This window comes from Vanellus vanellus (genome assembly GCF_965231255.1).
Source record: "Vanellus vanellus genome assembly, chromosome: 11".
Taxonomy (NCBI): Eukaryota; Metazoa; Chordata; class Aves; order Charadriiformes; family Charadriidae; genus Vanellus; species Vanellus vanellus.
The window spans coordinates 4,284,349-4,299,985 of NC_138916.1; the positions used below are offsets into that span (position 1 = coordinate 4,284,349).

General features: G+C 44.1%; 1 protein-coding gene across 1 annotated transcript in view; it reads right to left on the reverse strand.

The window, feature by feature from the left end:
- Positions 1-6,470, reverse strand: part of PSTPIP1 (proline-serine-threonine phosphatase interacting protein 1) — a 54,654-nt gene extending 48,184 nt beyond the window's left edge. The window contains exon 1 of the mRNA XM_082489094.1: positions 6,347-6,470. Within this exon, the coding sequence (XP_082345220.1) occupies positions 6,347-6,379 (33 nt within the window). The 5' untranslated portion in view covers positions 6,380-6,470. The remainder of the gene's footprint in view (positions 1-6,346) is intronic.
- Between the last annotated feature and the right edge of the window lie 9,167 nt (positions 6,471-15,637).

Sequence of the window (15,637 nt, forward strand, 5' to 3'; positions counted from 1 at the left end):
GTATTTTCAGCTTTTTTTTTTTCCGTCAACCTTGACACTCTGAGCAATGCTGAGTGATCCCTGTGCAGAGCTGTGCCCTCCAGCCCTCGCCTCTTCCCAGCCTCAAATCCCCAAATTCTTCCTGAGCAACATGGTGAACTTTGTACATTATTGAACTGTGGCTGCTGAGAAAAGTTTTATTACAAAGCCTAGATTAAACGGGAGATGAAACAAGTGTCTTCTGTGCCATCTGCCAGCCAGAGTCTACCTTGCTGCGGCATGGCATGAAAACAAAAGCAGAAAAAACATCTTTTTGAGCTAACAGGAGCTGAACAATAACAACAACAAAAAAAATCTGCTTATGAAGCAGCCTAATTTGCCTTCCATACAAGTATGCAATGAGTGTCACTGGATTGAAATTCAGAGTCCTCCACTGTGCCTGTGAAGCAACGCAAGGGCAGTGTCCCCAGTCAGTGACTGTAAACTTTGAAGCACGAGAAGCGGCGCAGCTCTGCGCTGCTGCATTGCGGGAGTGAGTGCAAACCTTGTGGGAGGAAAGGGATGGGTCATGAATCACCCAGTCCTGCAAGGAAAAAAACATGCTGAAATGAGATTCACAGGGAGACTCTGGGATTCACCCTGGAGAATCTGTCATGGGAGGGAGAGGCTGAGGGCTGGGATTGCTCAGCCTGCAGAAGAGATGGCTCCATGTGTATAAGTACTTGGTGGGAGGGAGTAAGGGAGATGGAGCGAGGACTTCTCAGTGGTACCCAGTGACAGGGCAAGAGGCAATGGGCAGAAATTGAAATACAAGAAGTCCTGTTTAAGCCTAAGAAGGGTTTTTTGCTGTAAGGGTGGTAAGACAGTTTGCTCAGAGAGGTTATGGAGTCTCCATCTTTGGAGATACTCAAACCATGGTGCTGGGCAAGCTGTTGTAGGTGGCCATGCGCCGAGCAGGGGCTTGGCTGGGCAATCCCTTCCAACCTTAGCTGTTCCGTAACTCTGCCATCAGAAAATGCACCTCAATGGGCTGCTTTAGCAAACCAGAGGACACCCTCCTCGATCTTGGCATGAAATGCTGTTACAGATCCACAGGATCTGTTTCAAGCCGTGTGCAACACGTGTGTTAAATGTGTGTTTTAACTCTAGGTGGTAGTTGTTAGACGTGTCTATGTACGTGTGGGTGAAAAGAGAGTTGATGATTCACCTATTCCATATTTAAAACGGATACCCCTGGCACAGTTACAGTTGGTATAAATAGAAATCCTCCATTTCTCTGAGCCCAGGCAAAACCAAACAAATTTTGCAGAGCAGGACAGATCAAAACAAAGCAGACATAACTGCATAAAAATATTAATAAAATTGTCACAGTGACTTCACCAATTGACCAGTTTAAGCAGTCAAAACCCCTAGATAAGACACCTAGTTGTAGCATGGTCATCGGAAAATTTTAATAAAATGTAATTACTTAACTGTTTAATAATTTTCGGTCACTGACCTAAAATAAGCTTTCTGGAAAGCCACTAATCCATCCGGTCTGGTGGTGTAGCCTTAGGACCAGCCTACTGTGTTTAGACCTCCCCCAGATACTCTTCCTCCTTGTAGGGAAGATAGAAACTCAGCATGATGTGCCACATGCGGGCAATAGCTGAGCATATAACCAGACACTGCAAACATAAAACCCTAGTCCTTCCTTGTGAGCTCATCACCAAGGAAGTGAACCACCCCAGATAAGCTGTACTGAGTTCCTCACACCCCCTCCTAGGTGCTGTTTTAGGAACACGGGGAGATGGAAGCAGCCATTGATGTGTTTGCTTTGCTATCAATACCTATGCTGGAACCGTTAGTTCATTTGAGCGTCATTTTAGCTGTTGTGCTCTGCTCAGAGTGATTTGTGAAGCACCAGTGTTTCCATAGCCACAACAACTAATTGGGTTTTCTACTTGTGATTTCATGTGGTTTCCGTGACGGTTGTGAGATTGCACCCCCCTTCACGGGTGCTTCTCGTTGCCCCAGTGAGCTAAGCATCCTTCCCAGAGCTGCTGGGGGAATGTAAGAAGAAATTACACATACACAAAAGAATAGAGCAGCCTCTCCTGTGGAGATGAAGTTGACCTCGCAACAGACAGAGACATCAGCTGGGCAATCGGTTCAATTTTTCCGAGTTGGTTCCCCCTTTATTCCCCATTTCCACACGTGCCCACCAGTGATGACTTGCCCTGGATGTAAGCAGAGCCACAGCCATACATCTGCCACTAGTCATGCTTTCTGGAGCCCAGAGGGATGCGGTACGTACCCACACCAGAGCCCAGCCTGTCGGTGCACCAGTCTGGGGGGGGAGTATGTATCTCAAATTGCCTTGTGTCAGTAGATACAGATACATCTGGTGCAATCAAATTCAAATGAAACTTGGTGGGGAACCACTTGCAAAGCTGAGGTGCCAGGGCGAAGGCTTTGGCAGCCACGTCCTTCCCTGCCCCGGTTCAGCCGTGCTTCGGGCGCAGGGGACGGCAGGAACCCCCGCCAGCCCCGGTCCCTCCCTCCCGACAAACCTGCCCCGTCTCGCTTCCTCCTCGCGGACCTGCTTCAAAAAACAACAGGCCCTGCAAAACTGAACCTCTACAGGAAAGCAGGGTAGCTCCTGGTGCAAAAAAAAAGACTTCCTTTTTTGAGTAAAACAGTTGATATTGTATTTCTTCACTGCATTGCCTAGGAAGTCCAGAAAATAGTTTTACTGTGACTTTTATAATCATCTCTGCACTCTGGTACCACAGCTAAGAGTCTTATTAGAAGTTAAATTATTTATGAAACTAACTACATCTTTTTTTGGCATATATAATAGACCTTTGTGTGAAAAAGCTACAGTATCAGTTGAGAGCTTCACCTGCAAAGTCAACTTTCCTTTGAACCTGATGTGGAATATAGCCTGAAGTCAAAACAAGAAAGATTAAGAAAGCATCCTTGGCTGTAACGGGCTCTATCCTAAGCACTTCCATGGCTCCCACTGCTGTAGTGTCTGACCATAATTGTGGGTACTGCATAGGTGGGAGTCCCCAGTGAGTGTCGAGGGGGGGGACAAGAAGCCCACAGCAGGGCAGGGAGGCAAATCTTGGCAATCTCATGTTCAAGGCCTCCATCGTATTTGCTGGCCTGTATCTCCAGCTCACTCACGCTTTCAAATCTGAGGATCCACGAGCCCTGAGCTCATCCTACAGCTGACAAGGAGCAAGCACTTCACACTTTAGGCATTTTGGGGTTTTTTTTGTTGTTGTTTTGTGTTGGTTTTTTTTTTTTTTTTAATCCTAAGCACCTTAGGAGCCTGTGACACATTTTTGGAATTGATGTGGCCATTTGAGTTTGATTCTAAGCTGCCTGAGGGAATAGATTTGCTCCTACTCAACTCTGCTCACTTTGGAGCCTGCCCCAAACTTCTCCTTTGAAAGTCTTCCTCATTCCCCCTTCCCATGTGGGTGAGGTGAAACCAGTAAGCGATGCCAGTAAGCACCCAGCATTGGCCAGAAATAGCTGCATTTCACAAGATTGCAACTGGAGCATTGGGCAGCATGTAGGGGAAAAACAAGATAGAAGGAAAAGGCAATGACAAGCATTTCAGGGGAAAAGCAAAAGAGGAGTACCAGGACATAGAATGAGACTAAGAAAGACATTATTTGTGACAGAGGGAGAACAATTTTCTTGGTTAGTGGTTTTTCTAACAACAAACATAAAGTTGCTCAGATCTCTGCCTTTAAACATAACCCTGTTAACGTGAAACTCAGCTGGTGTCGCAGATGGACTCCCCATTAACACTGGAATTTGCCTACCTGTCTAGTGGGATGCTAGAAAATACAGGTAACGGGTTACATTTGTACAGCACCCCAGCAGAATACAAATCCAATAGCACTGGCTATCAAAACCAATTTCTATTTTCATCTCACTAATATTTTCAAAAAAATATTATCCGAGGATAGAAAACTTCTGCTAAGAAGCATATTTTAGTTGGAGGCTTTGAGCAACTTTGCCTTAACAAAATAGACTAGTTTTAGCCCAGGCCATGATACAGAGGAAATAAAAAAATGAATAGCAAAAGTGTGAAACTTTTAGTATAGTACTATCACTGCTACAATTAATAGGGGAAAAGAGAGATTAAAATTTATACCTGTCACAAGGAACAATCTGCATTGTCCTGAAAGACAGCACACCCTGTTCTTATGAAGTTTGAGGAACTTTGGGGAGGAGTGAATGGTACTCTTTCTCTGCTCATTGGGGAAGATCTGCTGCTTTTAGGGTTTCTTTACATATTTTACATTGGGATAGCTACTAAAGAAACTTCCGCGTGTCCAAAAGTGTACTGATGGTGAGAGCAGAGAGTTGTGCCGGGGTGAATTGCAGGGAGGGGGTGCAGCGGTGTCCGTAGGCAGGTCTCAGGAAGCAGAGATGTGCATTGAGTGATCTACTATGGTGCAAATACACTTTTTGCTTTTTAATTGTAAAGATGGTTTCCATTCGTGGTGCAAATTGAATAAAGGCGATAATTGCTCACCGAAGCAAACCGAGCAAATACATTTTCCTCTCACCAATGAGCATAACAGAACCTTCTGAATGCAAAAATAATTGCTGATGTTGTGATTTGGGGGGCAAGCTGTACTCTTTTGCCGCATTGTGCAATATCCTGTAAGTTTTCATTTTAAGAGACTTACTATTGCAGAGCTAAAACTACTGTCCTGCAACCGGATATATTTCTGTCCTGTTAATCAAGCTTGGCGATGTGATGTTTCTAGCCAAACAATCTTAAAACCAAAGATGCTTTCCTTTAAGGAAGGTGTTAGCTTCAAAGCTGAGCAAGGATAATAGTCATGTTAACGTGACTAAGCAGGGGAGAAAAGTTTAGGGAAGAAGAGCGATCAAGAACTGGCCTGGCCAGATTCTCAACTGGCATTAATTACCCGAACCCTGCTCCAGCCTGTGGAGTACACCTGATTTATTCTCGCTAAAGACCAAGGCCGTGCAAAGTAAATATACCAAATGTACCAGTTCTAAAAGTCAGATTTTCGACGAAAGTCCAGACGGGCAGAAGCTGAAGCTGCCAGGGCAGCGCTGGCTTGCAGTTGTGCCCTACCCCGCGCCTTGGACTATGCGGTTAGTCGCCGTATAAAAGAGGAGGCACGGAGAATCTCGTGTAGGTGTGGTCTGGCATGGTTAGGGTTACCCTCAAAATTAACTTTTGTATTTCCTCATTAACTTTTTTTTTTTTTTTAACTGTTCAAATTTGGTGCGGGAGTGGGGGAGGGGAGGGCTTCCTGGAAGTGCCGGCAGGAAGGCCCTTCACCGAAATGTGCTCTTGCCTCTGCCCTTCTATTTCATACCAAGAGAGGGTTTACCCCAAAGGGCGGGTGGATGAAAGAAAGCAGAAGCAGCAAATACGCTGTGCAGGGTCTGTTCTACTTGGCCTGATAGGAACATGGCAGAAAGAACTCGTACGCTGTCGTGTCTGTCTTTAAGTCAATCCTAGAGGCTGGAAAAATGATTGCCCAGACAAGAGGCAACCACATAATATCCTGTTTACCCAACTTTGCAACATTAGGGTTTTGTTTTCTCCCTTAAAACCTCTACTCCAGAAGCAGGAGAACCTCAGATTACTCTTGCGAGAGAACTGACTGGGGTCTTTTTACCTTGTAATTGCAGAGAAAGACCTTAAAAACAAGACACCTAAAGATTTCTTCAACCAAATGTCAAATAACAAGAATGGAGTGTATCTACTTGCATTAGTAGGCACTGTTTTTAAGCCAGTTGTGAGTGTTGGGGCTCAGTTCTCGAGCGTCACAGCTAGTGTGTTCTACCTGTGCTGCGGCATGACTCCGGGGCGCCTACGTGCCTCGTGTAAGCCCTTCCGCTCCTAAAAGCGGGCGCAGACCCCGTAGGTGGGCGAGCAATAGTGTTTTGCAGGCAGCCGGCCGGCTGTCCTCTACAAGCGAATCGGAGAGAACCCAGAGTGTAATTAGTTCGCCTGCTCAGGGGAACCACTCCTAAAACTGGGGTCACTCACTGCGAGCGAGTGCTCTTAGGACTATACCACAGACAAACCTGTGTCCCCTTCAAACGCAGTTTCTGGACCTAGCGCTGGAGTTGGGAATGTCAATCGTTTTATGTGGGCTGGGTATATTCTTTATAATGCATCTTTCTGCCTAGGATCAAACACTTACACTACCAAACGGAGACAAATTTGCTTTTTTTTTTTACTAAACAAAATTTAGAACACAGAACAGGATTAAATTAGTTTTAAACTACATAAAGAACCAAGCTGTATTTTAAAATATTTTAAAATACAGATATATTGAATATAGGAAATATATAGGAAACGCTCACTTACCCAAAATGCATCTTTAAACTGCATCTGTGTCATTATTTACCGGTCTGTGGAGAGGGAGGAATCCTTCAGCAAGTTCGTTCTCGGATGAGAGCAGCAGCAGCCACAGCCCTGAGCTTCGCTGCTGCAGCCCGGCCAAAGCGGAGAGCAAAGCACATCCACGGACCCGTCTCTTCTGAAGTCTAGCTGGTGAAAAACAGCATTGGGCAGTTTCAGACAGCTCAGCAAAATGATCTATGGCTGCAAAGGGACAGCAGGGAAAAAAGCTCTTGCTCACACACAGAGACATGCGCACGCTCAGCACCCTAACCCCAAACCTGTTTCGCTTCTGGTAAACAGTTAATATTGAAATGAGGAAGCAAGGAGATGTCAAATTATGTCAGGCTGCTCCTTGCCCCGTGTGCATGGGAGCGCCTGGCAAATTAAAAAAAAAAAAAAAAGAAAAGAAAAAGAAAAATTCAGTGATATGATTTGATGAGCTACGGGAGTAGAGAGAGCAATTAAAACGCAAAGGAAACCAGCACAATGCGAAGAGATAAGCTGTGGAGGAAATTGGAGTCAAACTATCATGTAACGCTGTGGTCTTGCAAAGAAAAAGGAGCAAAAGAAACCTGTGTGCCCCATTTCTCCAGTACCTTCTGGGGCTGGCAGAGGCCCATGTATTCGCACACGGGAAGCGAGGCTCAAAGTTACATTTTGCAACTGGAAAGGCTTTTTTTAAGACCCTGGTTAAATTAAGAACACTGTAAAGTGTGCAGCTCTCTCCCCGCTTTTAGATAGCTGTCTTTTTATATACAGAAAACTTCTGATTTGCATGCTCCCCGTAAATGTTTGTATGAATAAGCAAGATATGTGGAATTTAGAAGTAAAATCCAAAAAACTTGTGATAAGAGAGCAAAGAGTTTATTAGCACCAGAGCCTGAAGTGCAGCTTTGCAAGCAGGCATCGGACCAGCAGCCTGCCCAGCACACCGCTGACATCAGGTATTCCAGACAGCTCGTTAAATAAGCTAACCGATCTGTTACAATGCACCTGCAAATAATTGATAATAAAGTAATATGTCTAACGCTTCCATGAAACCCTCTTCAAAATACGTGCCCTACAGGTGAGCTTGTCTCGGCTCACCTCTTTAGGATGTTTTAAGGCTTCTTAAATAAGTGGTTTTAAATACTCACTGGCATTTTCAGAAGGTAGGAAAATAAAAAAAATGGGGAAAAGAAAAAACCTGCTGTGGTTACCTATGGAAAAACGTGTCCTTCCACACCAAGTACACATCAGAACTTACTTAGCTATAACTAATTAACATTGCTCCTGACGCCTGGGTGTTGCTTTTCTCCTTCTTGACCCTGCAGCACCAGCCACCGGGGCAGACTATTTAGTGGTGAGGATGTCTCACAGCTTCACTGAGCTCCAGTGGGGCACAGAGATCTGCTCAGAGGGCTCTGCAGCAGCTGGTGGCTAAAGTTACCAGTGATCACTCCACCAGCAATTTGTAGCCGGGTATTTTAGAGAATTGGCAAGTGGTGGTCTGAAGAAGACCGGGAATGCGCAGAGACTTTGGAAGGAAAAATGAAGTGCAAGCAAAGGAGGGCAAAAGAAGAGTTTGCAGGGCCAGAGGTGGGAAACTGCTTTGATTGTCGTGAGCAGCAGGAAAAAAAGCATCACTGGGGGAGAAGGAGGAATGTGAGGATTCACTCGCAGAGGGTGCTGAGGAGGAATGGGAGAACCTTTCTCCCACAAGGGACAATTGCCTGAAAAAGTGTATTTTGAGGGCACGGGCACTACACCTCATCTGTAAGGGAAAAAAAATAATCTTGGTCCTTCTAAAATTAAATGTTTCCTTTGTTTTGAAAAGCAGCTTTGTTTTGAATTACAGCTTTGTTTTGAAATGGATCGCTAAAAATGTATTGAGTGCGTTTTGGCGCTCCAAAATGATATGCTACTTTCTCGTTATTTGTAGTCGGGGCTGCAACGAAAAAGCCAATTATGTGATTGAATCTCGTGCTGGGCTCCACGCCTGCCTCTGTCCCACCCAACAGTACTGGTGTAGCGCAGTCACCTCCCTTGGGAGCAGCCGGGGATGCCTCTCTGTATACCATAAGCACCGGCAGGTAGCTTTGCGCTGGGGGTGAGTTGGTTGCAGAAGGGCCCAGACCAACCGTGTTCCTAGTTCGGGTATCTTGACGAGCTGTGGGAAATTAGCTGGTGTGAGTCGTAGCTCTGCAGTCTGGGGTGAGCCGCCCCGCTGCGCTGCCCAGGACTGGCTTCAAGAAAACTTCTCTAGGATTATTTTCCTTTTCTCCCATAAGCCAAAGCACCAAGGAATATCTAAATACCCTGCAGTGGGCATCTACTGAATTTATACTGAGCTGGTCTACTACTACTGCTGGTTTGTAGGGTGTTGTACAAGCTTACTTGTTGTAAGGTTGTATTGTTTAGCAGAGCTGGAAATACTGCCCAGAAATCACAGTTCCCAATAGCTGTCTTACTTCAAAGACACATCAGCCTCTTGTGTGCTCCCGAAACTCGTCGTTGTCCCTTTCCCAAGCAAATGTGTCAGAACAGCCTTGCAAGTCTTTTGTAAAACTCTCACGATGAATGCTGCGCTTGGAGAAGAAATCTTCCCAAAGCCGTCCTCTGAACAGGAACGTCATTAACAAATGCTGCATCTCGTGATTGGGTTAATACTGTGATGTGAGCGGCCGGAGTTGTACGAAGGCTGGAAAGGCTGAGCCCTGGGAGGGAGCTCTGCGGGGCTGAGGGAGGGGGAGCACAAATCAACGAACCTTGCTATGCTTCTAACAACTATAATGCCATCTACTGAAATTCACCATGAATTTCATGACATTTTCCCCTGCAAAACACTTCTATGGGTATATTTGTGGCAAACAGAAGCATTTGCAGTGGGCAAGTGAGCGGGGCTGGGGCGGCAGTGACAAGTGATCCGCTCCTTGTTCGTTTATTTGGTTATCGGCAGGCTGGATCCTTTGGAAACCTGTGAGGCCCTTCGTCTCCCCTTCCTCATCTTTTTAACATGGCTTTTCATCTAATCTTTGCATGCAGCTCCACTCAGAAATTCAGAAGTGCCAATAACAGCCTTAAGTGGAACGCTTCCCTGACAGGCGCTGCAGCTTCCTGCCCGCCCCTGCTCTGAAACGCTAAAAATGACCTGTTTGTCTGTTTCATCTGCTTGATAAGGCCAAGAATCAGTCTCCAGGCCAGAGTGTTGGGGTTTTATTTCAGTAATTAAAATTGTTTGGCAAGAGAACATACCATTTGAATCTATTCTGTAGTGGAAAGTGATAAGTTTGATTTTTTTTTAAAAAGTGTTCATATTAAAAAACCTTCAAATTTTGGTATGTGTGAGAATGGAAGTGTCATTTGGGTGTTGTTAATTATATACTGCTTTGAGCAAAGCTTTTTATTAGGGATTTGGGTGGCAGGTTTGGACCTGACAGTACTTAAAATATGCAAATAGCATTTACGAACAGGGTTGTGCTCATCCAGGGCTTCCAGCAAGGCATTCTTCACAGTTAATGTTTCTGGGTTTGGGTTCTTTGATGGAGTAGACAGTAAACCTTTCAGTCTACATAGAAACAGCATAAGGGAGTCTATGAAAAGTATTAAGGAAGTATATAAAGAAGAGCAGAATACTCAGATAATTCAGGTATTAAGCTGGTTGTATTTTTTCAAAGCTCCTCAGGTGTATTGCGCTCCCTTGGAATCATTGTTTGTGAAATGAAAATGGAGAATAGAAGGCACTTCTACTGTCCTTCAAAGCCTCTATAACAATCACATCTAAGAGAGATGGCTTCACACAATTGCTGTAATACAGTCGTGTTCCAAATTAACACAGTTCAGCCTCTGGTGTCTTACTGAGTCCTAAAACTGAGAGACACGACCAGCAATGAAACCACTTCCAGAGGAAAACCACGGCTAAAATATACAAGCGTTTTAACAGGTTAGATGCGCCTGCTGTTTCTATTTCCATACAAATGACTATCTGAATTTCAATGCGAGAAATGTTAGGGGCTTTCAAATTATCCACAATCGTGCCAATTTAAAAATTTTCAAATCACCTTGCCTTCTGCGAGGAGCCAATCTCTGTTCCCATGGAAACAGAAACGGCAGCCTCCGAGCATCCGCCTTGGTTTGTTAGACCTCCTCGGAAGCCACCTCTGGCTGCCGGCTGATTCAGTCTGCTCCAGAGCCCACGGCACCAGCCCTGCTCGGCTCTCGAACATGCTCCCTTTGCTTCTTTTAGAAGGAGCTATTTGAACGTCCTTCCAAAAGCGCTGTTTCACAGTGCAAGGCAGTCCTGCTGGCATTTCGCATCAGTAAAATTGACAACTAACATAAAGATTAATTGCATATACTACATTCTTAACCCATATCTAGCATTTCATAGCTGTTTCCAATGGATGCCTTCAATGAAAGGTAGACCCGGTCCCTGATGTTTTACCCAAGAGAAAAATAATCATAGTTTTTGCCATAATTATGAAGCACATGAATGGTTTTCCTCTAAAATTAACATTGTGGTACTCTGTATATCCTAAAATTATTGTTTGTATCACAGAAATGTGGGGTCTTTTTGTGCTGGGTACGCGTTTAAACATGGTTAGCTATCATCCTTATCCCTGAAAGGGTTTCAAAGACAAAAAAAAAAAGGAGAAGAGAAACTGTGGGAAAGTGCAATGTCACAGGAGGCTTGATCAACACGAGCCGTATCTGGTAGTTCTTTAGAGAGAAGTATAACCACTTTGTGAAAGGGAAAGTGAAAAGATTTGGGTTTCTGTCTCCCCTTCTTGCCATAGCTTGAGGTACCTGCAGTAAGATGTTTTATATTTCTCTGACATCTTTTGTATGTTTTACCAACACCTTTGCTTTCTCCATCCCATTAGTTCAAAGGAAATCACTGTTTATTTGCAACTATTGCATATTCATTAGCCATGTAGGCAATGCTTGCAGCGCTGAAGGGGTTTCCACTCCTCAGAAAGGGCTCTTAGAATCATAGAACCATGGAATGGTTTAGGTTAGAAGGGAACTTGAAGATCACCTAGTTCAACCCCCCTGCCCTGGGCAGGGACCCCTCCCACCAGACCAGGTTGTCAAAGCCCCGTCCAGCCTGGCCTTGAACACCTCCAGGAATGGGGCAGCCACAGCTTCTCTGGGCAACCTGCACCAGGGGCTCACCACCCTCAGAGTGAAGAATTTTTTCCTAATATCTGCTGTAAATCTCCCTTCTTCCAGTTTGAAGCCATTCTCCCTCATCCTATCACTACATGACCTTGTAAAAAGTCCCTCCCCAGCTCTCCTGGAGCCCCTTTAGGGACTGGAAGGGGCTATTAAGTCTCCCCAGAGACTTCTTGTCTCTGGGCTGAACAACCCCAACTTTCAGCCTGTCCTCAGAGGAGAGGTGCTCCAGTCCTCGGAGCATCTTTGTGGCCCTTCTCAGAACCCTCTCCAACAGGTCCCTGTCTCTCCTATGTTGGGGGCTCCAGAGCTGGACGCAGCACTCCAGGTGGGGTCTCACCAGAGTAGAGTAGAGGGGCAGAATCACCTCCCTTGAGGGAATCACCAACAGCAGTTCTGGAAAGAAAGCAGGCTTCAAGTTCACCGAACCATTAGACAGAAGTTTAGGATACGCTTTGCAAAAAACTTAACTTTCCCGATTGAGAGTGCAGGGGGTACGTGCACAAGCAACAGCTGTTCTGACTGGCATTTGCAAAGATGCTGCTATGTTTTGGGGAAAATCATGGCGGTTTTAGTTGATCTCAAACCATTGGACCTTTGTCCAAAATATACCATGTCCAGCAGGTCTGGCTCTGTCGAAAATGCCCCTTCGTTAGTAATACAGTGAATTGTTTAGCATCATGGGAGGCAACAGTTTAGATTCCTGTGGCATGTTGTAGCAAGTATTCTGCATATTTGCTCGTTTAGAAACATCACCCATTGTTTTATAATTTTTCTTCTGAGTAGAAGTGCAAAACTGTAGCAAGTCAACAGTGAACACCTGAAAGATTGTTTTCAAAATCCTTTAAAAATAAAAACTTTCCTAGAGAAATTATTTGCATGTCGATTACCCTAAACAGTCTGAAACCTTAAAGTATACTTGTTTCAATTTCCAGACAAAACATAATTCAGTTCAGACAAAGGAGCTGTTAGTCTCCATTAGCACTGTAATCCTCCACCTGTTTGAGAAAACAGGTACTGGGATATTTTGCCACATCCTCCTACCACCATAGCTGGAAAGAGGAACAGGGAACAGGTAAAAGCATTTGTGCTTTTTGCAAACCTGAAATGCCAGAAATATGGATCAGCTGCAGCGCGCTTCAGCTAGGGAAGTGACTGTGCCACAGGCTTGGTTTTCCACTGTTGTTGCTATCGGAAGGAAGGTTTATTACTGGCTTTCTCAAAACAATTTCATTTCTTTATTTACAGTTAATTCCCTGTGGCTTGTTTTTTCACCATCTTCCTTTTTGCTTTGATAGATCAGCGGGGCTGGTAAAATAACATTCTTCATGAGCAAGTGTTTCCTTACGGCTCCGTTCAGTCGCTGGTACACATCCACGTCAGCAGCGTGGAATTGCCCTTTAAGGTGACTTTTCTTCTTGTGAGAAGGGCACAAAGCGCTTCATGTAGGGCACTACCCTCTCTATAGAGAAGATATATTTATACAGATGTATAATATATGTGTTATAACAAGAATAACTTCCACCTTTAAACCACTATTGAGATCAGCGTTCACCTTCTGAAAGGTTTTTCTTGTTACTTCTGGCAAGCTCTGGGGTTTTTTAAGACAGAGGAGGAAAGGATAGCTGGTAGTTGAGAACGCTGCACACTCAGAATAACTGATAATATATATAAAAATAAAAACACCTTGCCAAATGGTTTAGATAGGACCACTTTGAACAGGATTATTTGCGCCTCCTGGTCTGTGCAACGCAGGTCTCTGCTTCAACCTCCCGCTCCAAGCGGAGCTAACTTCAAAGGCGAATCACATCCCCCGGGATCTTTTTGAGCTCCGACCGTCTCCAGGGTGGAAATCCTTCCACCGCCTCTCTGGGGCCATTTCACTGCTTAACCACCACGACTGTGAAATCTTTGTTGAGTCGGAGTTTCCCTTGCTGGAACTCGTGACTGTTGCCTCTTGCCTCTTCGTTGGGCACTTTTGGGAAGTCTGGCTTGTTCATAACAGCAAGGTCATTTTGCTTGGTCCGTCACCCATCCACCTCCCTTGAGGTGAGCTGTGCTTTTGGTAGGGTGTGTTTTTGTAGATATTAAATGTACGAGCTGCTTCGTGTCCTGGAAAACTTTGCAAATCTAAGCTCTGTAATATTGATACTTCACCTACTTGCTGTTGTATTATTCTCCCTTTGCTCCGTTCACCTGACATTTTTACAGTTTTACAGGCAATGTTTGTTTAGAAATCAAATTTTGCTAGATCTTTGATTTTATAAATGCAGGGATTTTGGAACAAGTCGAGGGATTTGGTTCTTTTCATTGACTTTATCTAGTATTTATTCTTCTGCAAGTCTCTCTCACTTAAACATCGTCGAAAGAATTGTCCTAATGTGTATTCCTGCAGAGCTGTGGACTGCCTCTGAATGAGGGATAACTCATTTTGGGGATGAGAATGAGGTTACCTTGCCAACAAGAACGCTCTGTCTCTCTCTAAGAAACCTGAGTGGTTATTGCATGGAGACGAAGTGCTTTTGCCAGCTTTGATACTTGAATTTGGACTATTCTGCACGTGCTGCTTACAAAGTGTGGTCAGACGTAACAGGCCAGAGACCTTCAGTACCACGTGCGGCAGCGGGATGTCTCTTCCCCGCAAGCCGCAGTGTATCGACAAAGAAAAGATGACTCTCAACCTTCGCTGTCTCTCTTTTTATTCTTCCCGTAAGTCAAAGCTAAGGTTTACATTCTGAGTTTGATCTTTTGGTTTTGTTTTTTCTTTTTTTTTTGGACTGGCTGTTTTGAGCTGTTCCAGCTGACCATAACCTGTGCTGTGCTCAAAACTTCCGCAGGTAGAAGTTGCGCCGTTTGATAGAATAAAGCCTAATTCTTCAGAAGGGGATTCTGGGATGCAATGTTGCATCAGCTGAATCTGCTCGTGCTTTCTAAAATATCCCCACAACCTGGTTTTCTTTGTTTGGGGAGGTTTGTGATTGGAGAGAAAACAAGAAAGGAATCAAAGTTTCAACAGTGACTTTCGTAGGTTCTCACAATCCCATATTCAGCACCAGTCGCTCCTTTGATAAATATATAGAATAAATTAAGCCACACTGAGTGCTGAAAACCTCTGCTCTGACTCATTAAAACTAAAGTTTCTGTTTAATTTCTACCTACAGTGAAATAGGTACACATTCTAAGAGAGACTTTGCTTCATTGCACTTTTTCTCAGAGTAGTTAAAAAATGCTGGGTCGATGCATAACCCTGAAAATACTGGAGCTATTGTCGTGCAGAATTTTTGGATAGACATCACTGAATGGAAGTGGTGGATTGCCAGTTTGGGCAACCTAATCTACACGCTAGATTAAAGTATCAAAAGCCGCAAATCTTTCTAAGGTTGTGAAAGCACTATTAGGCTTCTAATCGTAAAGTGAAAGAAGCCTAATTTTAAAAACATTATCAGAAATCAAAAGAAGTCGACATTAATTTAGGCTAGGAATTACAGAAACGTTCAGCAGAATAGAACATTATGAAAGGATTGAGCTTAGCACTTCTCCAAATCCACATTTCAGTTACATTAACGATTATATTGTTTCCTTTTGAAGTCGTCGTTTTCTGTGCCCATAAAATTACATTAAGAGCTGCAAAGTGACGAAAGCTGTAGTGCTATCTTACAGTGAGCTAAGCTCTACTAATACCTCACATGAGCTGCTTACAGAAATATTAAAATTAAGTAATAAATTGGATGTTGAGCACAGACTCCGAGATGTGGACTGCAGAAATGCGCTGCTGTTTGGTGTTGTACTACTCTCACTGTACCTCCTCTTATTCTTGGGTTATGCAAATTTTCACAAGCCAGAAAATGACTTTGAGCCGAGTCAAAGAGCGAAGGACAATGCCATCCTTCCAGAGGCATTTCTTTTTTCTCCCGCTTTTGCAAGTTGAATTTTCAAGTTGATGACAACATTTTTAATGCCGAGTATGCAGTTGCATCTGTCATTAAGACTTGTTTAAAAATGCCATAAAGATTAACAACAAATGGGCAACTTTGGGTATGTTTCAAACCAACAAAGATGACAACAACTGTTTTAATATTCCTGGACACACTGGATTTAATT